The sequence below is a fragment of the Drosophila hydei genome, unplaced genomic scaffold (genome assembly GCF_003285905.1).
Source record: "Drosophila hydei strain 15085-1641.00,03,60 unplaced genomic scaffold, DhydRS2 tig00008114-arrow-pilon, whole genome shotgun sequence".
NCBI classification, from domain to species: domain Eukaryota; kingdom Metazoa; phylum Arthropoda; class Insecta; order Diptera; family Drosophilidae; genus Drosophila; species Drosophila hydei.
In genome coordinates, this window is record NW_022045827.1 from 647,206 (window position 1) to 673,517 (window position 26,312).

At 37.8% G+C, this 26,312-nt stretch overlaps 2 protein-coding genes across 3 annotated transcripts in view; one reads left to right on the top strand and one right to left on the bottom strand.

The window, feature by feature from the left end:
• The window catches only part of LOC111599542 (dynein heavy chain 7, axonemal), a 29,914-nt gene extending 19,633 nt beyond the window's left edge, over positions 1-10,281 (top strand). The window contains exons 18-22 of the mRNA XM_030224452.1: positions 38-216; positions 1,868-3,244; positions 3,910-4,159; positions 7,870-8,021; positions 9,626-10,281. Coding sequence (XP_030080312.1) covers positions 38-216; positions 1,868-3,244; positions 3,910-4,159; positions 7,870-8,021; positions 9,626-10,132 — 2,465 coding nt within the window. The 3' untranslated portion in view covers positions 10,133-10,281. The remainder of the gene's footprint in view (positions 1-37; positions 217-1,867; positions 3,245-3,909; positions 4,160-7,869; positions 8,022-9,625) is intronic.
• Positions 1,555-7,769, bottom strand: LOC111594204 (cilia- and flagella-associated protein 91-like). Of its 2 annotated transcripts, XM_030224453.1 has the most exons (4): positions 7,337-7,769; positions 7,044-7,281; positions 4,339-6,986; positions 1,555-1,718 (listed from the first exon to the last, which is right to left on the bottom strand). In XM_030224453.1, the coding sequence occupies exons 1-4, from the start codon at positions 7,623-7,625 to the stop codon at positions 1,711-1,713; spliced, it is 3,183 nt and encodes a 1,060-aa protein (XP_030080313.1). In that variant the 5' UTR covers positions 7,626-7,769; the 3' UTR covers positions 1,555-1,710. The 2 variants fall into 2 exon arrangements, with proteins under 2 accessions (XP_030080313.1, XP_023163170.2); XM_023307402.2 differs by lacking the exon at positions 1,555-1,718 and having other exon boundaries at positions 4,164-6,986.
• Positions 10,282-26,312: the final 16,031 nt, after the last annotated feature.

Sequence of the window (26,312 nt, forward strand, 5' to 3'; positions counted from 1 at the left end):
TGTCGACTTGACACTTTCCATTTCTCTCATTTTACAGTTAATCTGGCTAACATCGATCCCATGTATCAATACAGTTTGGTTTGGTTCGTCAATCTGTACATGTCCTCCATTGACAATACGGAGAAGGTGGATGATATTGAGGCGCGTCTGCTGGACTTGCGCAATCATTTCACCTATAGCCTGTACGTCAACATCTGTCGCAGTCTCTTCGAGCGTGTAAGTACTTCCATCCGCCATCCTCCAATGCCAGTTATCATCAAACGTTAGTTCAGCTGGGGTCATTGCTGTGGCTCCCATTCCAATTTTCTCTGTCTGTGTGTGTACAGGGTACAGCGTAATTGCGATATAATCCTATTGCGTTATATATTTTAAGCTTATTACTGGGCGCTTGCTTTTCTTTGTGGCTGCGTATCGTTGCGCTTCGCTGCGTTTTAATAATTCCTTGGCATCAGGTTAAAGGACTTGCTGCCTTGCCGTCACTTCCAATTGACAGCGTTCCGTTAATGCTGTGTGCCAGGTGCACGTCTTACGCACTGTGGAACTTAACAAGGAATCTAATAGAGGAGAGGCTGACCTTATGTTGCTGTCAATGTTGACAATCAGTTTAACTAAAAGTCAATGTTTTTCGTTTTAAATTAAATTTTAAAATCTAATCTTATAGCATATCTTTCAAAGTGTCTGTCAAAGTTGACAATTACTTTGACTAAAAGTCACTATGTGTTTTTTGTTTGAAATTAAATTTAAAAATCTAATCTTATAGCATAATTTTTAGGGTGTCTGTCAAAGTTGACAATCACTTTGACTAAAAGTCACTATATGTGTTTTTTGTTTGAAATTAAATTAAAAATCGAATCTTATAGCATAACTTTTAAAGTGTCTGTCAAAGTTGACAATCACTTTGACTAAAAGTCACTGTGTTTTTTGTTTGAAATTAAATTTAAAAATCTAATCTTATAGCATAGTTTTTAAGGTGTCTGTCAAAGTTGACAATCACTTTGACTAATTTTCAATATATGATTTTTTTTTAAGTTATTTTATTACAAAAACGAATGTTAATTTTTTTTAAAGCATAACCTTAAAGTGTCTGTCAAAGTTGACAATCACTTTCACAACAAATTACTATTTACTTACATTTTGTATACTTTTTCCAAGGACTTCCTTTTTCATTGAAATATTAATTTCGAAGTGCTTGTCAATGCTGACAGCCACCTTTAAATAATATAATCACTAATTCTTTTCCATAAAATTTTTTATTAAATCTTCGAAAAGTAATATTTTGTTAAAGCACAACTTGTAACATGTCTGTCAAATACATTTAGCAGTTGCTACATTCGGCTTAAACGGAAAAAAACGAAAAGATAACTAACAAATTACATGTAATTTTTTTTATTAACAATATTTAACTTGTAGATTTTTTGTACATAAATTTGAATTAATTCAACTTATTTTTTAATTAAACGATATTTTGAATTAGAGATTCTAATAATAATGAACATTAACATTTTGAAAGTAGTTATAAAACCTATTTTTCTATTAGAAAAATCTCAGCTTATGTCCACTGTATACCTACGCAGAGGGCCATCCTACTTTAATATTGTTGGAATTATTAGGGGGAAACAAGCGCAAAAAAAAGGGAACATTCAACCAATTCCTTTTTGGCTTGATGATGTTTTCAGTCAATTAAGATATGCGTCTTTGATCCTTCGTTTTCTAATTCACTGTAAGGGAAAAATGAAAAATGTTAGAATTTATCTTTGAGCCATGGCTTTGATTGCTTATGTAACCCCATTTGAAAAGTCATTTTAATGCGTGTCCGAAAAATGAAAATAAAAAAAAAAAATAAATATAAATAAAACTTTTATGACAGGATAAGCTCTTGTTCTCCCTCATATTGAACATCAATCTGATGAAGCACAACAATTTGATTGACAATACCGAATGGATGTTTCTGCTAACTGGCGGCATCGGTCTCGATAATCCGTATAAGAATCCCACCGAATGGCTGGGCATTCAAAATTGGGATGAATGCTGCCGGTTATCGAACTTGCCCAACTTTAAAGGATTACGCGAAGATTTTACCGCGAATCCGAACAGTTGGAAGCTGCTCTTCGACTCAAAGACACCGCAGGACAAAAAGGACATGCCAAAGGAGTGGCTCAAGCGTTTAAGTGGCTTTCAGCATCTGTTGCTGTTGCGCGTCTTTCGACCGGATAAACTGGTGCCAGCCGTGCTGAATTTTGTTTCCGACGAGTTGGGTGCTCGATTTGTGGATCCACCTCAGTTCGATCTGATGGCCTCCTTTGGTGACTCGCACTGCTGTGTGCCGTTGATATTTATTTTGACACCTGGCTCGGATCCGACAGCGACTCTATTGAAATTCGCCGAGGACCAGGGCTTCGGCACAAATCGTTTGTTCTCCCTGTCACTGGGCCAGGGCCAAGGACCCATTGCCATCAAGATGATCGATGAGGGTGTCAAGCTGGGCAATTGGGTGGTCCTACAGAATTGCCACTTGGCGGCCAGTTTCATGCCGTCGCTGGAGAAAGTCTGCGAGAATCTCTTGCCCGATTCAACGCATCCAGATTTTCGGCTGTGGCTCACCTCCTATCCGGCTGATCATTTCCCGGTTGTGGTGCTGCAGAACGGCATCAAAATGACAAATGAACCGCCCAAGGGCTTGCGTTCGAACATCATGCGCTCGATGCTTAGCGATCCGATCAGCGATCTTGAGTGGTACGAGTCCTGCACACAGCCGCGCGTCTTCAAGCAGCTGATCTATTCGCTGTGCTTCTTCCATGCCGTTATTCAGGAGCGTCGCTACTTCGGACCCATCGGCTGGAACATACCCTACGAGTTCAATGAAACTGATCTGCGCATCTCCCTAATGCAGCTGCGCATGTTCCTCAATCAATACGAGACGGTCAACTACGATGCCCTACGCTATCTGACCGGCGAGTGTAATTATGGCGGTCGTGTCACTGACGATTGGGATCGTCGTACACTGAAGACTATACTGGATCGTTACTATAGTCCCAGCGTAATTGATCTGGAGACGCCTTACTATCTGGATGAGACGGGCTATTACTATGTGCCCGTCTTCAAGGACGTTGAGTTGTATTTGAATTTTACGCGCGACTTGCCACAAATATCACCGCCATCGATCTTTGGCTTCCATGCGAATGCGGACATCATGAAGGATCAACAGGAAACGGATATGTTGGTCTCGCATACGTTGCTAACACAGGTATGTGGGGTAGACGATGTGTGAACGAATTGATATGCCCGGTGTATGTATAACTTTTGATAACCCTCTTTTAACACTTGCTATAGAGTATTGTTAATGTTAATGTTAATGTTATATTGTGTTGTTGCTTTTGGAGTAGCTCGAAGAAGCTGAATAGTCTGCACTAAGGGTATATACCCTTCATTGTCAGCACTCAGAGCAGAGTCTTGTCTGTTCGTTCGTCCGTACGTCCGTTCGTTACTTTACCCCCAAGTCCATAGTCTCACTTCGTGTTAGTTATTGTCGGCTCGTGTCACGACTAGAGCTCGGCCCGAAACGCTTGACTTGTTGCTTAACTTTTGCTTATTTATATCATCACTCACTGCCGCTAAAAAGGAACGTTGGGTAAGTTGCAATTAGTCTACACTTTGAGAACTTTAACAAAATGTTGCTTTAAATTATGCTTGCCGTACAGGATCTTCATGAGAAACGCGTAAGTTGTTTGCTGCGTACCATTTGCTTTGCTTTTCATCTGTGATTTTGTTGACACGCTTGCGCTTTAGAAACTGGAGAAAACCCAAAGAGTTTTTTTAGATGTGTTGTCGCAACGCTATCCCGAAAACTTACTGCTACCCAATTATCCAACATGTCCGCCCTACCTCGCGCTCTACCAAATGCCATTGAAGGACACCAGTGCAGCGTCCGATGACAGCAGCGGCGCCAAGACGCTAACGCCCGAGGAGGTGGTGACGAACGTGGCCACCGACATATTGGATAAATTGCCTAAACTATTCGATCGCGACGCAGCGCTGCTTCGCTATCCGACCCTATATCATCAGAGCATGAACACGGTGCTAGTTCAGGAAATGGTGCGATTCAATGTGCTGCTAAATACAATACGCACGAGTTTGATAACTTTGAGAAAGGGCATCAAGGGTAAGTGTTTTGCTGTCTGTACTTTTAATTTTATCCAATTGTTCAATATAATAGTCCACAATGAAAAATAGAAGAAAACTATTCACGTTCGTTTGTCAGAACCGAGTCCACCTCGCCCTCATTTTTTGGTCGATGAATTTGTGGTCTACCTATATCCAATTCGTAATTACTATACGTACCGCTCTTTGCATCTTTGCTGAACTTAGCTTGGAAAAGCGAATGGCTGACCGGACGGGACTGCGTGACACGCTCTTCCTCATCCACTTCCGAGATACTTATGTGGGTATCTCTATTGATTTCTGTGTCAGTTACGGGACTGTCACGTTCGTCATCATCGTCATCTTCATTTTCATTCTCTGCATCCATGTCATCCCTGGCATACTTGCTCTCACCCTCGTCGCCTTCCTCACAAGAGGTATCATTCCACCAACTACGTTCGTCATCTGCCTCATATTCGGTATTTTCCTCCGCTTCGACTACCTCGTAATCAGATACGATTTCGGTGAGTGCACCTATCAATTTATCGATTTGCTGCGTCTGAGTTTCCACGCTTTCCATGCTTTCCATGCTTTCGTTGCTTCTGGACCTTGACTCCGGTATTAGACGAAACTGCGTAAAATCATCATTGAATCCAATGTCGATGGTACTCGCTATTTGATACACATCCTTTTCGTCGCTTTGACGCTGTAATTGCGACATCTCTCGGTACACCTCGGTTTTGAGGAATTTATCCAGCGGGTCGGCATCTCCGGGATCAACATACTGATCGGGGCTGCGTCTCAGTGGTCCCGTAGTATGATCATCTTTCATCTTCTTCACTAATGCCAATATTTGCTTGTTTATAAATTGCTGGGAACCCACATCCACCATTGACTGGCGAGACTCATGTTTTGATGCATTGAATCTATGTATATCTCGGACCTCAATCAGTTTATTTGTCGACCGATCTGAACGCAGCACTATTGGTTCCATTGGTACAGGCTCAACGTCAAGCTTAGCTATGATTTTATCAAACACTTCATCCAACAGACTCACGTTGGTCTCGTGGACGATTCGCTCGGTTTCGGTCTGCCAGCGATTACCGGGAACAGCCTGTCGTATGAGCTTTCGTATAATCGCGTTTGCCTCATTTCGTTTGGGTGACTCGTCTTCGCTTTCGGTCGAAAATAGAAATAGATCATTATCAATTAGGCGATCAACTAAATCGCTAGATATTGTATATGATATGTCGTAGCTTTCGAGCTTTTCCCAAAGGCCCGCAAAGATCACATCGTCCACAATGTATTTGGTTATCAGATATTTCTCGTTTTTTTCTAGCAATTCGCTCATCTCCGGAAAGACCATCTTGCCAAGCATCTGGCGCAGTGGCACATAGGTTAACGGCGTTTGAATGAGCTTAAAGCTTTCCAGCCAGCGCTCAATGTCCCTATCGATCTGTTTGGCCATGTTGACAACAACTTCGGTGGCTTCGCATTCGGCAATGTGGGCCATATCGGTTGTTAGAATCGTATTGATATAATCATCGGTCACCTCACTGTGCACCAGGTTGCTCTCCTGGAACATGTCCTCGTAGAGGACGCGCATATTGTTCTCCTTTTGCCGTAGGCCCGCTTCGGCAGCTTCCCTGCGCCAGCGCTCCTTTTGCGTTAATATCGAGAAGAAATGAAGTTTCCGCTGCTCCTTGAGGCGTTCCATTTCTTCGGAGAGGAATTGCATTATCCAGCCGATGGTGCTGCCCTCATACATTTGGAGCAAATATTCGAGATCCTCGCTGCGTCGCTCCCTAAGCATCTCCTTAGCCAGTTCCGGACGGCGAGATAGACGTTTCTCATGCGCCACATGCTGATTGATGGCCAGTATCTGTTCTGGCGAGAGCGCAGTCTGCATTAGTTCGTCGTCTGTCCGGCGCCGGTCAAAGAAGTGACGGACGTCCTCTTCTTTGTAGCTGAACGAGGGGCGGAAATCAGTTTGGGATTGAGGCTTGGGACGTCGGATGAGGCACTTGGGCGTTGTCTTCTGTTTGGTTGCTTGAGAGCGCAAGCTCTTGAGTGACTCGTAGAGCTTCTGTAGATGTTTGTCGGAGCAGAAGTTCTGTTCGTACTCCTTGACATATTCTTTCGGCTTGGACCACTCCTTCAGCTTGGTAAATCGGCATCGCAGCTGATCCATATTCACGCGTTTCTCCAGCTCATCGATGCGCATATCGAACGCTTTACGGCCATCGCCCACGAAATTGCGTCGACTCGGATCGACGCCATGACGGATGAGTGGTCCATAGAACTCGGAGCACGGTGTACCCAGAGCATACATCGGACTCTGTTTGACCCAGCGTCTCGAGATGCCTGCATTCTTGAGATGCAGCCGTCGAAATGCCCGCTGATACTCAAGTTCGTTTTTAGTGAGGCCTCGCTGACGTTTGTCCTCGATATACTCGCAGGCCTTCTCGATGCGTGCATTGGATGCATCGTGCATCTGCTTTTCGCGCTTGTCAAACATGCGTATAACAATCTCCAGACGCATCATCTGGCACTCTTGTATGTACTCCTCCCTTTCCATCCAATGCTCCCACTCGAAGGCCTCCAGTATGGGCCGATACTTGCTTTTAATGGCCTTTTCGCGCTCCTGATCTAGCTGCTTCTTGAAATTCGTCTTCAGCGCTTTGTTGAAGGCCCAACGTTTGCGGGCACGCTCCAAGATCTCAACCTCATACAGACCTGGTGGCTTATCACCGGGCAGCAGTGTGGACAAATTGAAGATCTCCAAATGCTCGTCGGCTTCCTTGTCCATAATATCTGGCAAATAGGCCAAAGTCTGTGCCGAGGATTCCCTGAGTTAAGGAAATGGACTGAGATCGCATGTCTGAGCGAAAGTTTTATTCAATTACCTGTAAAGTGTTTGTGTGGTTTGATCCTTGTAACGCCGATTGTCCACATATTTGGGGAAATAATCACATTTTGTGGTATAATCCTTGATGCTCGGCACTGACTCGCGCATCTTCACCTCGTATGTGGTCACATCTAGCTCTCTTTCGGTTAGGAACTCAATTCCTGGTGCCTTGAATTGACATTCGCTGTCTGTGCGCGCCAACCAGCCGACTCTACGCTCCGCCGGATTGTTCGCACCTACACAGCATCTAATTGGCATATGAACTCTATTTTAATTACCTATTAAACTTACCGCCTGCTGCGCGTGGATCGACGAGCGTGGGATTAGTTATCAGGCAGGAGGTGAGCCCGGTTTGCATCTCGCTCTCTTTGACTGTGGTATGACGTGGCTTCTGTATGCGCTGCTTGCTAAAGGTCACGCGCTTGGCATGCTTCGGCGGTTCGACCAGCAGCTGTTCCCTGGATGACATTTTTTTGACATGATCAACTTTGGTCGTGGAGTACAGGGAAGTATTGCTGGAGCGGCGCATATGTTGCACCCCGAATAAAACATCCATGATGTCCTGGTGTGGCCCTTGCATCGCTCTGTGTGCTGTTTTTTTCGACCAGGCTAATTAAAAGTTTATTTAGCTCGAATAATTCGAAAAATAATAAAAACTTGTTTTAATCATTTAAGTGTTAAGCACGTCCGCTAGCAGTTTACTAATTGAATTTTCCGTAGCTCCTAATTGGGTCCGTTCGTTGTCACAGTTTGACAAAGTTTTCTCTGCCTGCTCCATATATATTTTTGCTGCTTTCTCTATTTGCTTCTTCTTCTTCTTTTAGGTCTCGTGGTCATGTCCTCTGCCGTGGAGGCGGTCTACAAGTCTGTGCTGATTGCCAAAATTCCGGCCATGTGGGCCAGCAAGTCCTACCCCAGCCTAAAGCCACTTGGCAGCTACGTCGCGGACTTTATGCGTCGCCTCGAATTCCTGCAGGTGAGTTGCGTGCCTCAACATCAAACATCAAACATCGAGCTAACAATTTCGCATGGCAACGGCATACAGTTGTTGCCCTGGCAGCGCAACTGTTTACTAGGCCACTTGTCCTAGCTCTGACCCCCTTTGCAAGGCAATCAACTTGCCAAACTGCACTGTGAAGATATAACTTGCTAAAGGAGTTAGAAAGTCAAAATTGTCTTAGCTTTTATCGAATAGAATTTAAAATTCTATAAAATTTGTTATGCAGCAGAATTTACAGGAAATATATTTCGCCTTCATCTGATTATAATAATATTGTCTTCAAAAATCTCTAGAATTATTTATATATTTTTTTCTATAAGCACTAAGTTCAATATCAGATATCGTTGACTTGTAAAGTCCATAAAAATCTAACAAAAAATATTCTAAATAAAATGTAGTTATTAATGATTTAATTTAGTTTTTCTCATCTCTTTAAAAATTTTAAATTTAAATAAATATTCTACAAATTTATTCTGTAGGAGCTTTAAAGACAATTTAATTTTAGCTTTTTTGGCATAGAATTTGAAATTCTATAAAATTTTTTATGTAGCAGAAATTCAAGGAAATATATTTCGCCTTCATCTGATTATAATAATATTGTCTTCAAAAATCTCTAGAATTATTTATATATTTTTTTCTATAAACATGAAGTTAAATAGGAAATATAGTTGACTTGCAAAGTCCTTAAAAATCTAACAAAAAATATTCTAAATAAAATATAGTTTTTAATGATTTGATTTAGTTTTTCTCATCATCTCTTTAAAATTTTTAAATTTAAATAAACATTCTACAATTTCATCTTGTAGGAGCTTTAAAGACAAAATTTCATTTTAGTTTTTTAGAATAGAATTTGAAATTCTATAAAATTTGTTATGTAGCCGAAACTCAAGCAAATATATTTCGCCCTTATCTGATAGAGAAATATCATAATAATAATATAATATAATAATATAAAATAATAAGAATATAATATAATATTAGTTTAGGATTCTCATTTTAACAAATTTCTAGAATTATTTATATACTTTTTTCTATAAACATGAAGTTAAATAGGAAATATATTTGACTTGCAAAGTCCTTAAAAATCGAAAAAAAAGTATTCTAAATAAAATTTTCTCATCATCTCTTAAAAAATTTTAAACTTAAATAAATATTGTACAAATGTATTCTGTAGGAGCTATAAAGACAAAATTTCATTTTTGTTTTTTTAGAATAGAATTTGAAATTCTATAAAATTTGTTATGTAGCCGAAACTCAAGCAAATATATTTCGCCCTTATCTGATAGAGAAATATCATAATAATAATATAAAAATATATTAGTTTAGGATTGCCTTTTTAAAAAATTTCTAGAATTATTTATATACTTTTTCTATAAACATGAAGTTAAATAGGAAATATAGTTGACTTAGAAAGTCCTTAAAAATTGAACAAAAAATATCCTAAATAAAATTTAGTCATAAGCTCATCAGAACTGATATAAATATATATTTATACAACTATCTGAACTTTATAATTGCTTCTAGGGTATTTTCTAGTTTATCAATTTCGATAAGCATTTTCATATTTTCCTTCTTTGCAGCACTGGTATGACCATGGCGCACCTGCTACTTTCTGGCTGTCGGGCTTCTTTTTCACGCAAGCTTTCCTAACGGGCGCCCAGCAGAACTATGCACGTAAATACGTGATTTCCATAGATTTGTTGGCTTTTGACTATGATGTACTGTCGCTGGAGGAAACACAAATTGGGAATACCAAATCGCCTGCAGATGGCGTCTACGTCTATGGTATTTATCTGGAGGGCGCTTGCTGGGATCGCCAGCACAAATACTTGGCCGAATCGCGTCCACGCATGCTGTTCGATACAATGCCCTTGATTTGGCTGAAACCACTGAAACGCGTCGATCTGCCCGAGCGCCACAACTACTTGTGTCCGCTCTACAAGACGGCCGAGCGTCGCGGCATTCTCTCGACGACGGGACACAGCACCAACTTTGTGGTTGGCATGCTATTGGACTGTAATCCGAAGACACCCATCGCCCATTGGATCATACGCGGCACGGCACTGCTCTGCCAGTTGAGCTTCTAAATTGTATGTTCTGCATATATCGAAGTATATGCTATTTATGTATGTAAATTAACTCTTTTTGCCCTGTGGGCTTGTGCTCGTCTAATAGTAAATTGAAAATATGCTGCAGTTGCGCAAGAGCTCTGCTCAGACGTATATTAAAATTGTGAGAAGCTATAACTGTCTTTGTGTTTGCTTCATTTTTGGAGGGCTAAATTCCCTTGACAGTTGTTTGACAAAAAGGGTTCGATTTTGGGACCAATTATGGTTACGCTCATCAATTTTAATTTAGAAAATAACAATTGGATGACATACCAAAGATTAAGTATCCCTTACTTTGCCCCTGTTTATTATAATTATTTGTGTATCCTGAAAACAGTGAAAATAAATTTGTGGTTTTCGTTAAATTTTAAAACGACAAAGGAGGTTTGATGCCATAAATGTATTCTTAATCAGGATTAACATGGGAGCTCTGTCTGGTCTAGTCGTTTTTCTGTTCATCTGTCCGTCCGTTCATCTAACCGTTCGCTCGGCCGCTTGTCCATCCGGCCGACTGTCTGTTCATCCCTCCGTCTGTCTCTCAATTCGTCCGACTGTCTGTCCGTTCATTCATCCGTCTGTCCGTCCGTTCGGCTGTGCTTTGGCCTGTCATTCCATCCGTCCTTCGACCAGCCCTTATGTAGATCTAAAAATCTATAGAGCATAGCACATATATATATAGTTGCATATCCTGTAAATAGTTACAAAACAGGGTATTAACATTACTACTCAACTTTAAAGTGATTTCTTGGTTCAGCTCAGTTTTCGCTTGGTTTTCATTCGAGTCAAGTGCACAAAATCCGTCTGGCACGTTAATCATTTATTATCTGACATGACTGTGATTATTTAACTTTTAGCCCTGCTCGCCAGCCATATTTCATCTAAAGCTAGGGGGGTTTTTTCAATTTTAAATTGTTGCACAGTTTTGTGCTCCTTGTGCGACTAATTTTATAGGATAATTTATGGCCAAAGTTTTTCATTGGGCCAAAGTGTTGTGATAATAAAAAAAGAAGTGCCAGACGATTATGCGCAGCACTTGTAACGGAGATACCTGCAATAAGGCTTGTTATGAATTATGGTCGAAAATGTATGTAGGACGAGCTGATATTAGACCAATTGTTGACGCCAATCACGAGGCAACTCAGTGCTGTTCAAGCAACGCATTAATTCTAACACTCCATCGCTTGAAAATGGTTTCACTCCATTTGCCCATTAATTACCACCTTCCCGGCTGAGCAGCCCATTTATCAGCAGCCACTCCCAGTTGTCTCCTCGGCTGCTCATTCATTTGCGCTTTTCCTGCTCGCTCGACTCTGCGTGACCCCATCAAAGATAATGATGCTAATTAAGCAACAACATTTTCTCAAACTGTTTAAAGCGATTAGATAATTTTGAAATCTGCTGATGCAGTGGCTGAGGCGACGGGAAATCCCCAGAATCCGAGCCATTTCTTAAAACAAAAATAGATGCTGTCATCTTGTCTAGATTTCTGATACCCTATTGCATATTAGGCGGTTTAGAATGGGTAGCATACAAGTGAACATTCATTTAGTATATGAACTATTTTTTATTGCACATAAAATTTGAATTTTATTTTTCTTTTCACAAAAAAAATTTCAAATTCATTTGAAATTATAAATTTTGTTGAATGTTTTGAAACCTTCAATAATCAATCAATTTTTAAAAATTTTTAAATTTTTTAAATTTGAAAATTTTTAAAATTTATTTCTTGTAGTTGCTGTTGAAAATTGTGAATTATTTTAGTTGAGTCTATTATTTTTTAAATGTTTGAAAATTTGCTAAAAAATATATAATATTTTGAAGTCAACTTAATGTACAATTTCATTAAATTGACTTCGAAATATTTCTGAAAATTTACTTTAAAAGAAGTAAAAAATTATTATATTATTAATATTTAATTTTTAATAACTTCACGAAATGATTTTTAAATAATCAATGCAGCAAGCTAAATTTGTTAATTTAGGAATTAATAAATATATGAATAAATACATGAAAACTATTATATTATATTATAACTATTATAACTATATTTTCAATATTTGAAAAAATTTCATTTTAAATCATTTCTGTTTAACATTTAAAATATTATCACTCTTCTGATTCTGGCTTAAAATTCTGTTTGTAGGGTAACTTGTTGTCAAACAAATTTAATGACCGCAATCTCTCACGTAATTCAGCTTGATTTTCCAGTGCTCAGTCTGGTTTTTCTTTTTTCTTTTTTGTGTGCTTTGTTTTGTTTCCCTTCGTTTTGCTTTTCATTCGTTTTCATTTTCATTCTGCCAAATAATAATGCGTATTTATGAGCAAACAACGAAATTATATTTACTTGCGCCGCTCCGCCAATATTTGCATGCAATTAATTTTCCAGGACCCAGAGCCGAGGACCACAGCACCAACAACAACCGCAACAACAGCAGAAAATCAAACGAAGCGTAACGCAGCTTCCGTTGCCAAAAAGTATCTCCCCTCCCCTTCATCCACAACAATTTATTCTAAAAAGTATTCCTAACGAAGGAATCGAAGATAAATCGCTTTGTTGTTGTTGTTGTTGTTGCTGTTGACGTTGCTGCTGCCGTTCGGGTTGTTGTAGCTGCTGATGCTGTTGATGGCTCTGATAACGATGCGCCAACTTTGCTAAAGTTGCCACGCCTCCTCAACCCCCGCCTCCTCTGCAGCAGAAGGAGGCCCAACGCTAATGCCAGGCAACATTTTCTTAAAAACTTCGCTTGAAATGTTTTTCCGAGTTTTTTAATTAAATTTTCAAGCGTAAGACAAATAAAATGTGCAAAGTGCTGCACATATACTGTATATACAGATACAAATACATACATATATATATATATAGGGCTGCTTTCTGTATTGGCCTTAAACAAAATGAAGCCATTTAACTAGAAATGCATGCAGCTCATTTTCCTTAATGGGCGACTTTTCAGCCCTTTGCCGGATCAGCCTATTTGATTTTTTATGTTATCAAAAAATTTTTCTCTTTCTGTCGTGGGGCACTTAAATTAATTTATCGCTCGGCAACGTAGCACACACGTCTCGTAAAGCCCATATCAATGGCCAGGTTAGGCCCAAATAAATTAATGTTCTAAGCACAAAAAAAAATTGTAAATCAATATTTTTCGGTTAGGGTATTTGGAGGTAATGTGGCTGGTTTGTAAAATGTGAGTGGGATGCGATTTCGGGCTGATTTAATAAAGACAGGAAGATGTTCGAATGATTTAAATAACTGAGACAAGAATTTAAGTTTTTGTTTTCTTTTTTTCTTATATTTTTAATTTATGTATTTATCGATTTATCGATCTATCTGCTGTTTATCTTTCTATGCTGGCCTATCTGTACACTTCTCGCTTGAAAATATATTTTAAACTTATAATTTATTAAATAGCTTCAATTATTCATGTTTTGGTTTCATTATTTGTTTTTTTTTTTTTTTTTTTGATTTATTAATCTATCATTTTGTCCATCTATCTATGCTAGCCCATCTTTATCATTCTATTTTATTCGAAAATACTTTCCAATTTATAATTTATTAAATAGCTTCAATTATTCATGTTTTACTTTCATTAATTATTTATTTATCGATCTATTATTCATACCAAAGCAATAATTTTAGTTTTAATTCAAAGTCGTCATTTATATTGCTTCAAGTTTAAAATTAAGTGAAATCAAACCTTATTTGTTTTACAAATTATATTCTTCAAAGTTAAAAATATTTATATGGAAATCCCATCCACGTAGCTAACTTTATTTATGGCAATACCTTAGTTCCATTTTGATGTAACTTTTAGATATGATTAAGTGAATTCTTATATATGAACTCGAAGCCATTTCAGTTAGCCCAGCAATCAATGGAACTTTCAGATATGATTGAGAGATAGGAAATTCAGTGTTTAGGTAATTAGGCTTAGTTATTGTGAAAATCCATAGATTGATTCTTAAGTGCAAAACGAAAACGAATATTTTCTGTGAGACCTGCTTCGATATCCTACATATCTTTCCTAGTTTCCTTCTGTACACTATGCTCCAACATGATTTCAAAAACATTCTAATAATATTTGAAACGCATAAGTGTATTTGAAGTTTGTCATATGAGATTTTGGTTTTCATTGTATTTTCGGGTTTTCTTTTTTATTTTTTTCTTGCTTGAAACATTGGCTTTGTGTAGGTTTTTTCGCGCTTATATCGTTAAATTTATGACACGAAATGTTTGGGCATTATTTTTGGGGGGTTTTATCTGCGACCAAGTTCCTGGCTAAAGGTGGGCGTACGCTGGGCTCGTTAGGCGTGGCATATGCGTGTTGTGACGCGCACACACGTAGACAGTCATAAAAATATGCTTATATATATGTGTATATATCTGTATTCATGTATGAAAGCGCAATATGTATGACAATTTGTAGATTTATGCTCAGAAATTTACATTTTTTTATATGTCGCTGTTGTTGCTGTGGTTGCTTACTAGTTAAGCGCCCAGAGTCGGGGATTTGGCTTTGAGATTTGTGTTCGCATATTGAATGCATACTTTTGGGCACCCACTGGCTGCCATTTATCAACTCCTGGGCCAAACATAAAATTGCACTTATGCAGCAGAGCTGCCAAGGCAGCCGAAGCCAACCGACCAACCGAACAACCAAACAACTAAACAACCATAACCGAAAAACCCAGTCAAGTGCATGTGTCCTATACAAAAAGCATATATATTCACACATATGTGAGGATTTGTGAATAGTGTATATAGATATGTGTGTGTGTGTGTGTGAGTGTGGTTGTGAGTGTGCGTGTGTGCTTGAGTCCTTTTCATCCTGCGCCTCTGCGCCAGTTACAACCGCATAAATTGCTTTAGCACCAAAGGGATTTGTGTCAAAATCAGACCAAATAACCGAAAAAAAAGAAAAGCAAAATGAAATAAGAAAAGAAGAAGCAGAGCAAAAGGAAGCCAACGCAAAGACAAGATACACTCGGTCCAATGAGAAATATAGTCTGCCTTCTGCATGATGAATTCAAGTTACTCTAACAATTTTTAAGGTTTCTACACTATGTGCTGCAAAAATGTTTTGTTGATGGTTATTGAGGTGTTTCTTGGCTTATTAAATTATATTTATATATATGTTAAAGGACGGACAATGCTGAAGTTTTAAGGAAACTTCTTGCTTAGAACTCTTTGGCAGTCTTTTAAGTCTAATTAGATTGCTCTGTTATCAACATCTAGTATTTAGAATAAAATAGTTTTCCTCAATTCCAAAATAATATATTACTTATATCATTTTTTTCATATATATATTTTATTTTCTTAACATCTTCTTCTATATATATTATAATTTATATTATACCAGGGTTACTATATATTAAGCAATTTCGCACAACAATTTTTATCAAATGCCTTGAAAAATCCTAAAATAAATTAAAATTTGCAAATATTTGTTTATTAATTGAAATTATAGTTAATTCTATCAATTCTTAATTGAGAATATGCATAGATACTATATAAATTCGTATGGGTCTACATTCTGTTTCCTTTAAATTAAAACACTTTAGAAATCTTCAAATTTGAAATTTTAAAAATTAAAATAAAAAAATTAAAATTATATTACATTCAGAATCTTTACAGCTATTCTATTATAATTATTAATTATCTTTAATATAAAAAAAAAATAGTTTACTTTCTGTGTATTGTCTATATTGTCTATATTACTCTCTCTCTCTCTCTTTTTTTTTTATATACTCCTTAAAAAACCAAGGCAAAACTTTTCTAAATGCTCTTCATTAAAACTGAAAAACTTCAGAAAATCGCGGAAAAATTTCTCATCTTTTCTCATTTTTATATGCTCTATATATATATGTGAAATCGGAAATACAAACTCTGGGACATACTCTGGCATACTCTGAACAACTTCATAAAAAGAGCTGGAGACGAATAGCAAAAGTTTTGCCTTAATTTTGAGCATTTGCTTTTACAGTTACAGCCAAAAGTTTTTCTACTTCAGCAAGCTGCCGGCAGAGCGAACGCATACACAAATGTGACAGAGTGTGTGCGTGTGTCTGTGTGTATGTGTGTGTTGGGCATATTACTCGTATGCTCTAGCAAATCAGCTTACAACTTAAATTGAGGCACTTTCGTTTAGCTTCACTTTGCATGTTCGTGCTTTTTGCGCACTTCCTTGAGAGCCTTGAGCGGCAGCAGGATGCGAGAGTATCTAAACAATATCTGAAAGAAGGCAGGCGGGGATAGCGTGGTCGTATGAGTGGTCGTGGGCGTGGGCATGGGCGTGGGCGTGGGCGTGGTTGGGGTTGGGGCGGGCAAGCAAAGAAACCGCCGCTGGCACAATTTAGTTCCTGCGGGATGTGTTGAAGTTCTTCGTCTGCTCGATGTTGTTGTTGTTCACTTGCTCTATTTACCATGCCACGTATTAGAGGATGTGTGAGTGTGTATGTGTGTGTGTGCGTGTGTTGCTTAGCATTAGAAATAAATCAAGGGATTTTTGGGATTTTGGGGTTTGCTTAGTTTCGTTTACTTTTTATATGTGATATACCCACTAAAAGGTACGAGAGAAGGGATAGTCTAAGCTTGTGACTGGCAAGGATTCTATTAAAAGACTTTTATGTATATAATATTTAGTTATATATGCTATGTTTTGTGCTTCAGTCTTAGTCATTTTATCGCGTTTTTAATTGTCAGTAAAAAGATAACTAGATTTGCTTGGTCTACAAGATGCTCTAATGTGGTCAAAAATAGTTAATGCATATATAAAAAAACATAAATATATTTATGGGTTACATATAAAACGAGGGTTATTTTAATACTTTCCTAATTAACAAAAAATATATTTAAAGTGAACAAATAAAAAATGTTAATTTTTTAACCTCATATTTTATATACAGTAATAATAGTAAAATATAATAGATATACCAGAATTACTTGGAAATTGTGTTTAAAATTTTCGGCTATGTTAATTGAGCATACCAAAAATTGTACACTCATAAATTAAACTTCTACCTTGCTCTAGATCTCTGCATACTGGGTAACTTATAGCCTACTTCATATATTGCAAGTTGCTGGTGTTTTCTTTTACTTTCTTTTGGGGGTTCTTTGGGGTTTCTTGTCTGCACATGTGCAGGTCCTGCTCCTTCGGGTTTTTGGGGCGCATTAGTTTGGAAAATTGTTTAGTCCACCGCAAACCAAAACGAACAACAAGTTGTCGTTTTCAGGGTAAATCAAGTTTAGGAACTCAAACAGAAATTGAGAAACTTTTTGGGCCATGCAATTATGAGCATTTTGTCGACAAAGAATTCGTCCAAATAGAATCGTATTTGTATAAAAATTAAGCAATTTGCTTTAATTCAATTTCTCTGTGTGTGTGTGTGGGTGTATGTGCTGTACTTGCTGCTAATTAAAGCCAAAACTGAGAGTCCGAACGCCAATCAGAGGCATTGCCAGTACCACTGTGCATAATTGATAATAGTTGGTTGGGGTCCCGGGTCTGGCTACCTCTAATTACAAATGTCGCATGGAGATCCTTTGATGTCCTGCCGCAAGGAGCTTGGTGGTATTTCAGAGAGATAGCGCGCGGCAATGGGAGCTGAAGTGGTGTCTCGGTAAATGTGGTTAATTAAATGTAATGACATATTAGCACAATCATTTCAAACATTTGCGGTATTTACTGTGTGCACCTGTGTGTGTGAGTGTCTGTGTGCGTGGGTGTGGGAATGTGAGTAATTACAGCATTATTCGCTGCACTGGCTGCCCAAATTGTTGACATGAAATGCAGCCCAGCTAATGCAAATGAAAAAGAAAATCGCTCTCTGATGCCATTTCTAACGCAATATTCACTTTTAATAAAATATAATACGATTTCGTCTTGTGCGTCGAAGCGTAAAGTGCACAAAATGGAAATTTTATAAATAAAATATAAAATATAAATGCATATATGTACGTATGGGCATACACATAAAATCCCCTTTAACTCTTATTGACAGCTAATTAAAAGGCTTTGCCAAGCGCATGTAAATTAAATTTCGCCTAATTAAATGTCTTGTCAAATAGTCAAAAAGCATTTCACGAACAACGCTGCGTATGCGTATTATTTAGAGCTGAATGCACAGCTATAAGGCTCTGCGAGCTATGCACTTCATTAAGTATATATCTTTTATGTACACATATGCCAGTTGGCAGCTTGGAGATAAGTCGCAGTAAAACACGTCAAAGACGGCTTGACAAACGCATTTCCGTGGAATTTATCTTTGTGTTACGCGTGTTTTTTTTGTTTTGTTAATTAGTTAAGTGCATTTAAGCTTAAAATATATTTGCTTTTTATACCCCGCAAGTAAGAGTAGAACATGGCTAGAATGGACTCAAAGCATAGAAATTCCATTCTAGCACTTTAAGTTCAGTCGATAGGTCTCTGGCCGTCCGTCTTTCCCTCTCCGTCTCTCCTAATGAACGCCGTCATTTCTTTAACTGCAACAGCTAAAGGATTTGAAATTTGATAATTAGATGCTTTTATTCCTAGCATACTTAGTATAAACTGTTAAAGTTTTAATATCTTATTCCATCATTACATTATTAATATAAATAAGAACTGGCTTTAAGAACATAATTTGAAGATCTCTTCAGTATAGAAAGCTGGAATGACTTAAAGAGGTATTCCGGGTATTTTGTAGTCAGGAACTCCCAACTTTACTAATTTATACATACATCACATATAGTTTTTATCTAGACTTTTTTGCTACATTCCTTAATTAAAATATTTGCTTTTGTATTCATTTTTTTACTTCTCTCATTTAACATAAATTTAAAGCACATTTAAGCTTAAAACTTTATCAATTAGCTGTAAATTATTGCTATTTGCCTCTTGCTTTAAACAATCGCAAAATTTCTATAGGCCGTCATTGAGTATTAAGCAATTAGTTGTTAAAGAACTCAATGGCTTTTAATATGCACAAAAGAGAACATCATTTAATTGGCACAATAGCTTTTAAATTTATAACCCATTTAGGCCGTTTTATTGTGCATCAATAAATCCATGTTTCAAAATGAAATTTTCAATTTGAAAGCAAATTGCGCAATTGTTTGGCTTTTATTCGGTTGTATCTTCAAAATCAAATGAAATGCCAGTCGCATCAAACAGATGAATGCCAGAGTTTGACATTTAATTAAATAAGAGACCAGTACAAAAAAAAAAAAAAGAAAAAAGAAGAAAAAAGAAAAGAAAATAAGAGAAAAGGGACTCAAACATGACCAATAACTTTCTACCTATGCTCGCAATATTGCTGTTGCTTTTCTGCTTGATTTTATATACTATACGCTTTGTCTACCCTTGCTGTGGGTTGATGAGTTGTGTGAATGTATGTGTCAGAGTTGTTTGTGAGTTCATTGATTAGCACAGAGGCAAAAGGTGTTTTTATAAATTATAATATATAATTAGCATGTGCAAAAGATATAAGTACAGATGCATATCAAATAAATAAAGTTTAACATTTTTATACAAAATTTTTAATAAAATTATTTTTTATCTAGTAAAGCTACGTGTTTTTTTTGTAATTTTTCTTGTTATAATTTATTTGTACCTAGATATTAGTCTTATATTTTTGGCAATTCTATTTCATATTTCTTATATTCATAAATTCTTTTGCAAATTGTTTATAATGTGTAAATACGTTTTAATGAATCTATGTTTGGTGACAAATTATTTTAATTTTTATATATATATTTTTTTGTGCTTAAAAGCTTTAAAAATATTACAGTAAATGTATACATATTTACTTTATATATTATGGTAATTTTAACACGTTTTTAACCATTATCATATTCATATATAATATATAACAATTAAAATTTAGAATCGCATTTGTATAACAAAAAGTTTAATTTGTTTTTAATATATAGATATTTATTTCATTATTTTTCTTATATTATTTATTTGTATTATTTAGCCAACTAATCCTTTTAGTATGTAGTATTAATATAAAACATTTATCAAAAAATTAAGTTCTTGAAGGAAACAATATTATTTCTTATGTGATGTTCTATTATTAATTTATGTAAATGCTTATATAGCTTACAAGTTTTATTCATTTATTTTTTTCAGGGTATTTAAGCAACGACTTCTCGTTATCAATGTTTTTATGCTTGATTTCGGTGAACTTTTTTCATTTATTTGCGATGCTGGTCACAGCTGGGTGAACGCGCACTTCCTTTTACTTTTTTGTTTGCCATTTGCCTTCTCGCACTTTGCGACAGCTCATAAAATGTGAGCGACACGCATTAAAAGTGTCTGTGTGTGAGTGTGTGTGTGTGTGTGTGCTGGCTTTGACACTGAAGAATGGCCTGTGGGCGCTCCTGCTCCTGGTTTTCGCTGCTGATCCTGATGCCTGAGCCAAGGGTGCGACGCAATATTATGAAGAGGCGAAGCGAAAGCAATATGAAAATGAGGCAAATGCAAAGAGACGCGAAGCCGCCAGGCAAAATGTGCTGCATACTTGGCGCACATATAAAAAAAAATATATATATATATATACGTATATTTCCTAATAAGCAGAAAGCACTCAGATGCCTAGCGGCTTAGTGGCATGCCCCTAATAAAAGCGGATTGCCATGCACTAAATAGCCCTGACATTTACTTAATTGACATCTGTGCGAGGCATCATTAAATATTTGCTTATTTATCAGAATTATGCGAACTGTACAAATTGCTGGAACATTCAAAAATTTCATTTGTCGACAGGTGGTAGTTGATAAACACGTTCGCACATGCTCGTATACCCCAAATACTATGCAAATACATTGACATATATCTGACGTGTGCGAAGCTCAATTTGAATTTTCAATTTACATGTTTTAAGGGCGCTTCCATCTTACATGCCAAAGCTGACTTGTGATGTAATCGTATAAATAAATATATTCAAAAGAGTTTCCAAAGATGCGTTGGGATTAGGCTGTGGGATGTGTGGGAAGAATTTGAATATGTTAAACAGGGAAAAACAGCTGAAGGATTTTTATAATGGAATATAGATAAAATATTCAGGAATACATTTAGCTCTCTATCTCTATCTCTATCTCTATCTCTATCTCTATCTCTATCTCTATCTCTATCTCTATCTCTATCTCTATCTCTATCTCTATCTCTATCTCTATCTCTATCTCTATCTCTATCTCTATCTCTATCTCTATCTCTATCTCTATCTCTATCTCTATCTCTATCTCTATCTCTATCTCTATCTCTATCTCTATCTCTATCTCTATCTCTATCTCTATCTCTATCTCTATCTCTATCTCTATCTCTATCTCTATCTCTATCTCTATCTCTATCTCTATCTCTATCTCTATCTCTATCTCTATCTCTATCTCTATCTCTATCTCTATCTCTATCTCTATCTCTATCTCTATCTCTATCTCTATCTCTATCTCTATCTCTATCTCTATCTCTATCTCTATCTCTATCTCTATCTCTATCTCTATCTCTATCTCTATCTCTATCTCTATCTCTATCTCTATCTCTATCTCTATCTCTATCTCTATCTCTATCTCTATCTCTATCTCTATCTCTATCTCTATCTCTATCTCTATCTCTATCTCTATCTCTATCTCTATCTCTATCTCTATCTCTATCTCTATCTCTATCTCTATCTCTATCTCTATCTCTATCTCTATCTCTATCTCTATCTCTATCTCTATCTCTATCTCTATCTCTATCTCTATCTCTATCTCTATCTCTATCTCTATCTCTATCTCTATCTCTATCTCTATCTCTATCTCTATCTCTATCTCTATCTCTATCTCTATCTCTATCTCTATCTCTATCTCTATCTCTATCTCTATCTCTATCTCTATCTCTATCTCTATCTCTATCTCTATCTCTATCTCTATCTCTATCTCTATCTCGAGCGCGAGCGCGAGCGCGAGCGCGAGCGCGAGCGCAGCGCGCGCGAGCGCGAGCGCGAGCGCGAGCGCGAGCGCGAGCGCGAGCGCGAGCGCGAGCGCGAGCGCGAGCGCGAGCGCGAGCGCGAGCGCGAGCGCGAGCGCCGAGCGCGAGCGCGAGCGCGAGCGCGAGCGCGGAGCGCGAGCGCGAGCGCGAGCGCGAGCGCGAGCGCGAGCGCGAGGCGCGAGCGCGAGCGCGAGCGAGAGCGCCGAGCGCGAGCGCGAGCGCGAGCGTCGAGCGCGAGCGCTAGCGGCGAGCGCGAGCGCGAGCGCGAGCGCGAGCGCGAGCGAGCAGCGAGCGCGAGCGCGAGCGCTAGCGGCGCGAGCGCGAGCGCGAGCGCGAGCGCTGAGCGCGAGCGCGAGCGCGAGCGCGAGCGCGAGCGCGAGCGCGAGCGCGAGCGCGAGCGCGAGAGCCCGCGCGCGCGCGAGCGCGAGCGCGAGCGCGAGCGCGAGCGCGAGCGCAGCGCAGCGCGAGCGCGAGCGCGAGCGCGAGCGCGAGCGCGAGCGCGAGCCGCTGAGCGCGAGCGCGATCTCTATCTCTATCTCTATCTCTATCTCTATCTCTATCTCTATCTCTATCTCTATCTCTATCTCTATCTCTATCTCTATCTCTATCTCTATCTCTATCTCTATCTCTATCTCTATCTCTATCTCTATCTCTATCTCTATCTCTATCTCTATCTCTATCTCTATCTCTATCTCTATCTCTATCTCTATCTCTATCTCTATCTCTATCTCTATCTCTATCTCTATCTCTATCTCTATCTCTATCTCTATCTCTATCTCTATCTCTATCTCTATCTCTATCTATCTCTATCTCTATCTCTATCTCTATCTCTATCTCTATCTCTATCTATCTTATCTCTATCTCTATCTCTATCTCTATCTCTATCTCTATCTCTATCTCTATCTCTATCTCTATCTCTATCTCTATCTCTATCTCTATCTCTATCTCTATCTCTATCTCTATCTCTATCTCTATCTCTATCTCTATCTCTATCTCTATCTCTATCTCTATCATACTTTTGCTTATGTCCCAACCTCTCGTTCTTTGTTTTATATTAATTATACCGCTATTTTAAAATAAGCTTTGGGCGGTTTTATTTTTAATTTTTCCTCTTTATTTTTTTTATAATTTTTTGTTGTTTTTGGCTGCCATTTTGTGCGCAATTAAATTGCGTAATCGTTTATTGCTCCCGGGCGTACATGGTTGCTCTCCCTGCCTGTGTGTGTGAATGTGTGTGTATATGTGTGAGTATTATTATCATTTACATTTATTTGTTGTCATTTTTCTGTATTTATTTTTATTTTTTGGTTTTGCTCAGCATTTTTATATTTAATTGGTTTTACTTTTTACGGGTTGGCTGCATAACGAGCCCGTTGCTAGGCAGCCATTAACGCACTGCGGTTGCACACTTTTTATATGCACTGTAATTTTGCGCCCATTTTGTTTCAGCAGCCTCATTCGCTTCAAATGGAGTGTGGCTTCATTAAATATGAACATTTTAACCATTTGCTTTAATTAAATATACATAATTTACAATGGAATGAAAAGAATTGCATTTTGATTGGATACTTTTTAGGGTTTTGCAAAGCTGAAAAAAATTAACAATTTTTTTGGGCTACGAAAAAATGGAATGAATTAAAAATTAAATTTCTTAAAGGTTTGAAAATTGTATGGCCAGAAAAATCTTTGAAAAATGTTAATTATATGCTACAAAAGATTTTTGCAACAAAACTTTGTATAAATTTTAGGAATCTTTTGGTTGGAATCATAAAAACATCAAACATTTGATATACTTTAATGTAATTAAAATTATTTTCATATGCAAACCTTTAATTAAATGGGAATGTTTTTAAAGTCAAATTTTAAAAGGGAATCTCGTTCAAACTTGATATATTTTGAACCCAATTATTTTGCACACCTAATAAAAGTTTATATATATATATAAATATTGTTATGATAGTATGCTAACTTTACGCTCAACAAATTTTATAAAATATGCAAATGCGAGTTATTCTTTTTGGCATAAATTCATGTCCAAACTTGAACGGAAGCAATTTTGTGATGTAAATTTTTGGGAATATTCAAAAATTTCGTTGGCCATTTGCCGCTGTTTGCCAGAGAGTGTTAATCAAACACAGCGTTGCCACGTTACGACAGTTAGACAGGGATAGACATCACTTTATATATTTATATATATATATATACTATATACATAAAGCGAAAGAGAGATGACTATGAACATAACAGAAATTGGCTTAAAGGCTTCGGGGCAGCCATTGGGGATGTGAAGCCATGTGAAGCCAATTTATTTGCATTCTGTTTCTGTAGCCACGGCAACATTTTTATGAAGCGCGAAGCATTAAAAATCATATAAAATTTCCCTTTGACAAAGCACAAAGGGCAGCTGGATGCTCGAAAGCCAGTAGCCCAATACCGAAACCAGGGTCGTCCGCACTATTAAGGCTCTGGGCTATGTTGCGTCTATCTGTCCGCTGTTGCCCTGGCCGGCTCTGAGGTCGCCGAGTCGGCGGCGGCTGTGAGAGAGCAGCCGAGCATCATCAAATGCAGCACATGCCGGGCAGACAGTAGTCGAGTAGTCAAGTTGTAGTCACCCTTTGCCCTTTACCCTGCAATATCAGTCACCGTTTTCAACATTCACCGTTCATCGTTCAACCTTCCGTCCGACCGCCTCAACCCTTAATCGAGGCTGGGCCACGAGGCCAACCCCCGCGTTTTGCGCTGATTATAAAATGCAAAACTAGCTTTACCAAAAAAAAAAAAAAAACTTGCTTTTATGTTTACATTAAATTTATTTTCTAGCTATCTCTTTTACTTGCATTGTTCTCGCTCTCCCTTGCTATGCCCCTAGAGCGCTTTGAATATCTTCATGCATGTAGATAATAATGCGAGTGGAAGAGATTTTTTGCAGTTTGGGCACATGGCAAGTCCTTATAGCCTTTAAAACCGCTCTTGTTGTTGTAGCTAACATTGTTATTGTTGTTGTCATTGTTGCCATGGATGCTGTATTTCATGTGTCCGAGCTGCTGCAAATAATATGCTTCTGCTGCTGCGCTATAATTTGCCTTTTGCTGCACAGATTTGTTCGCTGCAGCGCACAGTGGGTCAAAAATATAGATTCCTGAATTGAATTATAACTAAATTATATTCTATAGAATTTGAGCTTTGTTAGCGGTTTTCTGCTTGTTACAAAGTTTGATTATAAAATGATATAAATGAAAGGAATTTTACATGTTGCCAAAAAATATATTTAAGAACGTTTCTTATGTCAGTGCTTCACTGTAGATTTAGATTATGCAGAGAACTCTTCATATACTCATTAGTTTCAGCTCTGGCAAGTATTCCCACTTAGTACTAAGTATTCATCTTAAGCATATATACTCCTATCTCTATTTAAACTAGTTAAATTAAATATTTAATTTAAATTTAATTTTATAATTTTAATTTTTAATTTAAATTTAATTTTGTAATTTTAGTTTTTACAATTTATTTACTACTTTAGATATTTATTTCATAACTCTCTCTACTTATTCATAGTTTTTATATTTATTTTATTGTATTTTATGTATTATAATTCCGCTTCTTATTGATACACTTAATGCTTATATTCGTTCCACTGTGCCATGCAATCCGCAGTGAAATGCTAATTAAATTCTGTTCATAGTTGGTTCTGCTTGGCTTGGCGTTCCGATTTTCTTCTGGTTGCGCTATTCGATATATAATTATGGTTAGTTGATATTGTGGCCTGTTGTTCCTGCAACTTTCATGTGCAGCTGTACACATCTGCAACCACCCAGTCGCCCAACCACCCAGCCACCTCAGCAGTCTCTATAAACTGGCCGAACTAACTGCCGCTATGTCATGAGTCTCAAAAAGAAAAAAGGTCGTTTGTATGAAAGTTCTCTCTCTCACACACACTCATATACACCCACATGGCACACACACACAGACAGATATATGTGAGGTCGTGGCCCTGGACCGAGGTGCTTACGGCTGCCAGCCTCCGTCCCTGTCGTAATCAGGTTGCTGCACGACGTCGACGTTTACTTTTTGACTGCCAGAGGCAATTGCTTTATTAAGAGTTTCTGCTCTACTTGATACGAGCACAGCCCCTGCCACACACACCCTGTAAACCTCTCTCAGTGTGTGTGTGTGTGTATCTCTTTAACTGTGTGTGTGTGCATTGCTAAAGCTTA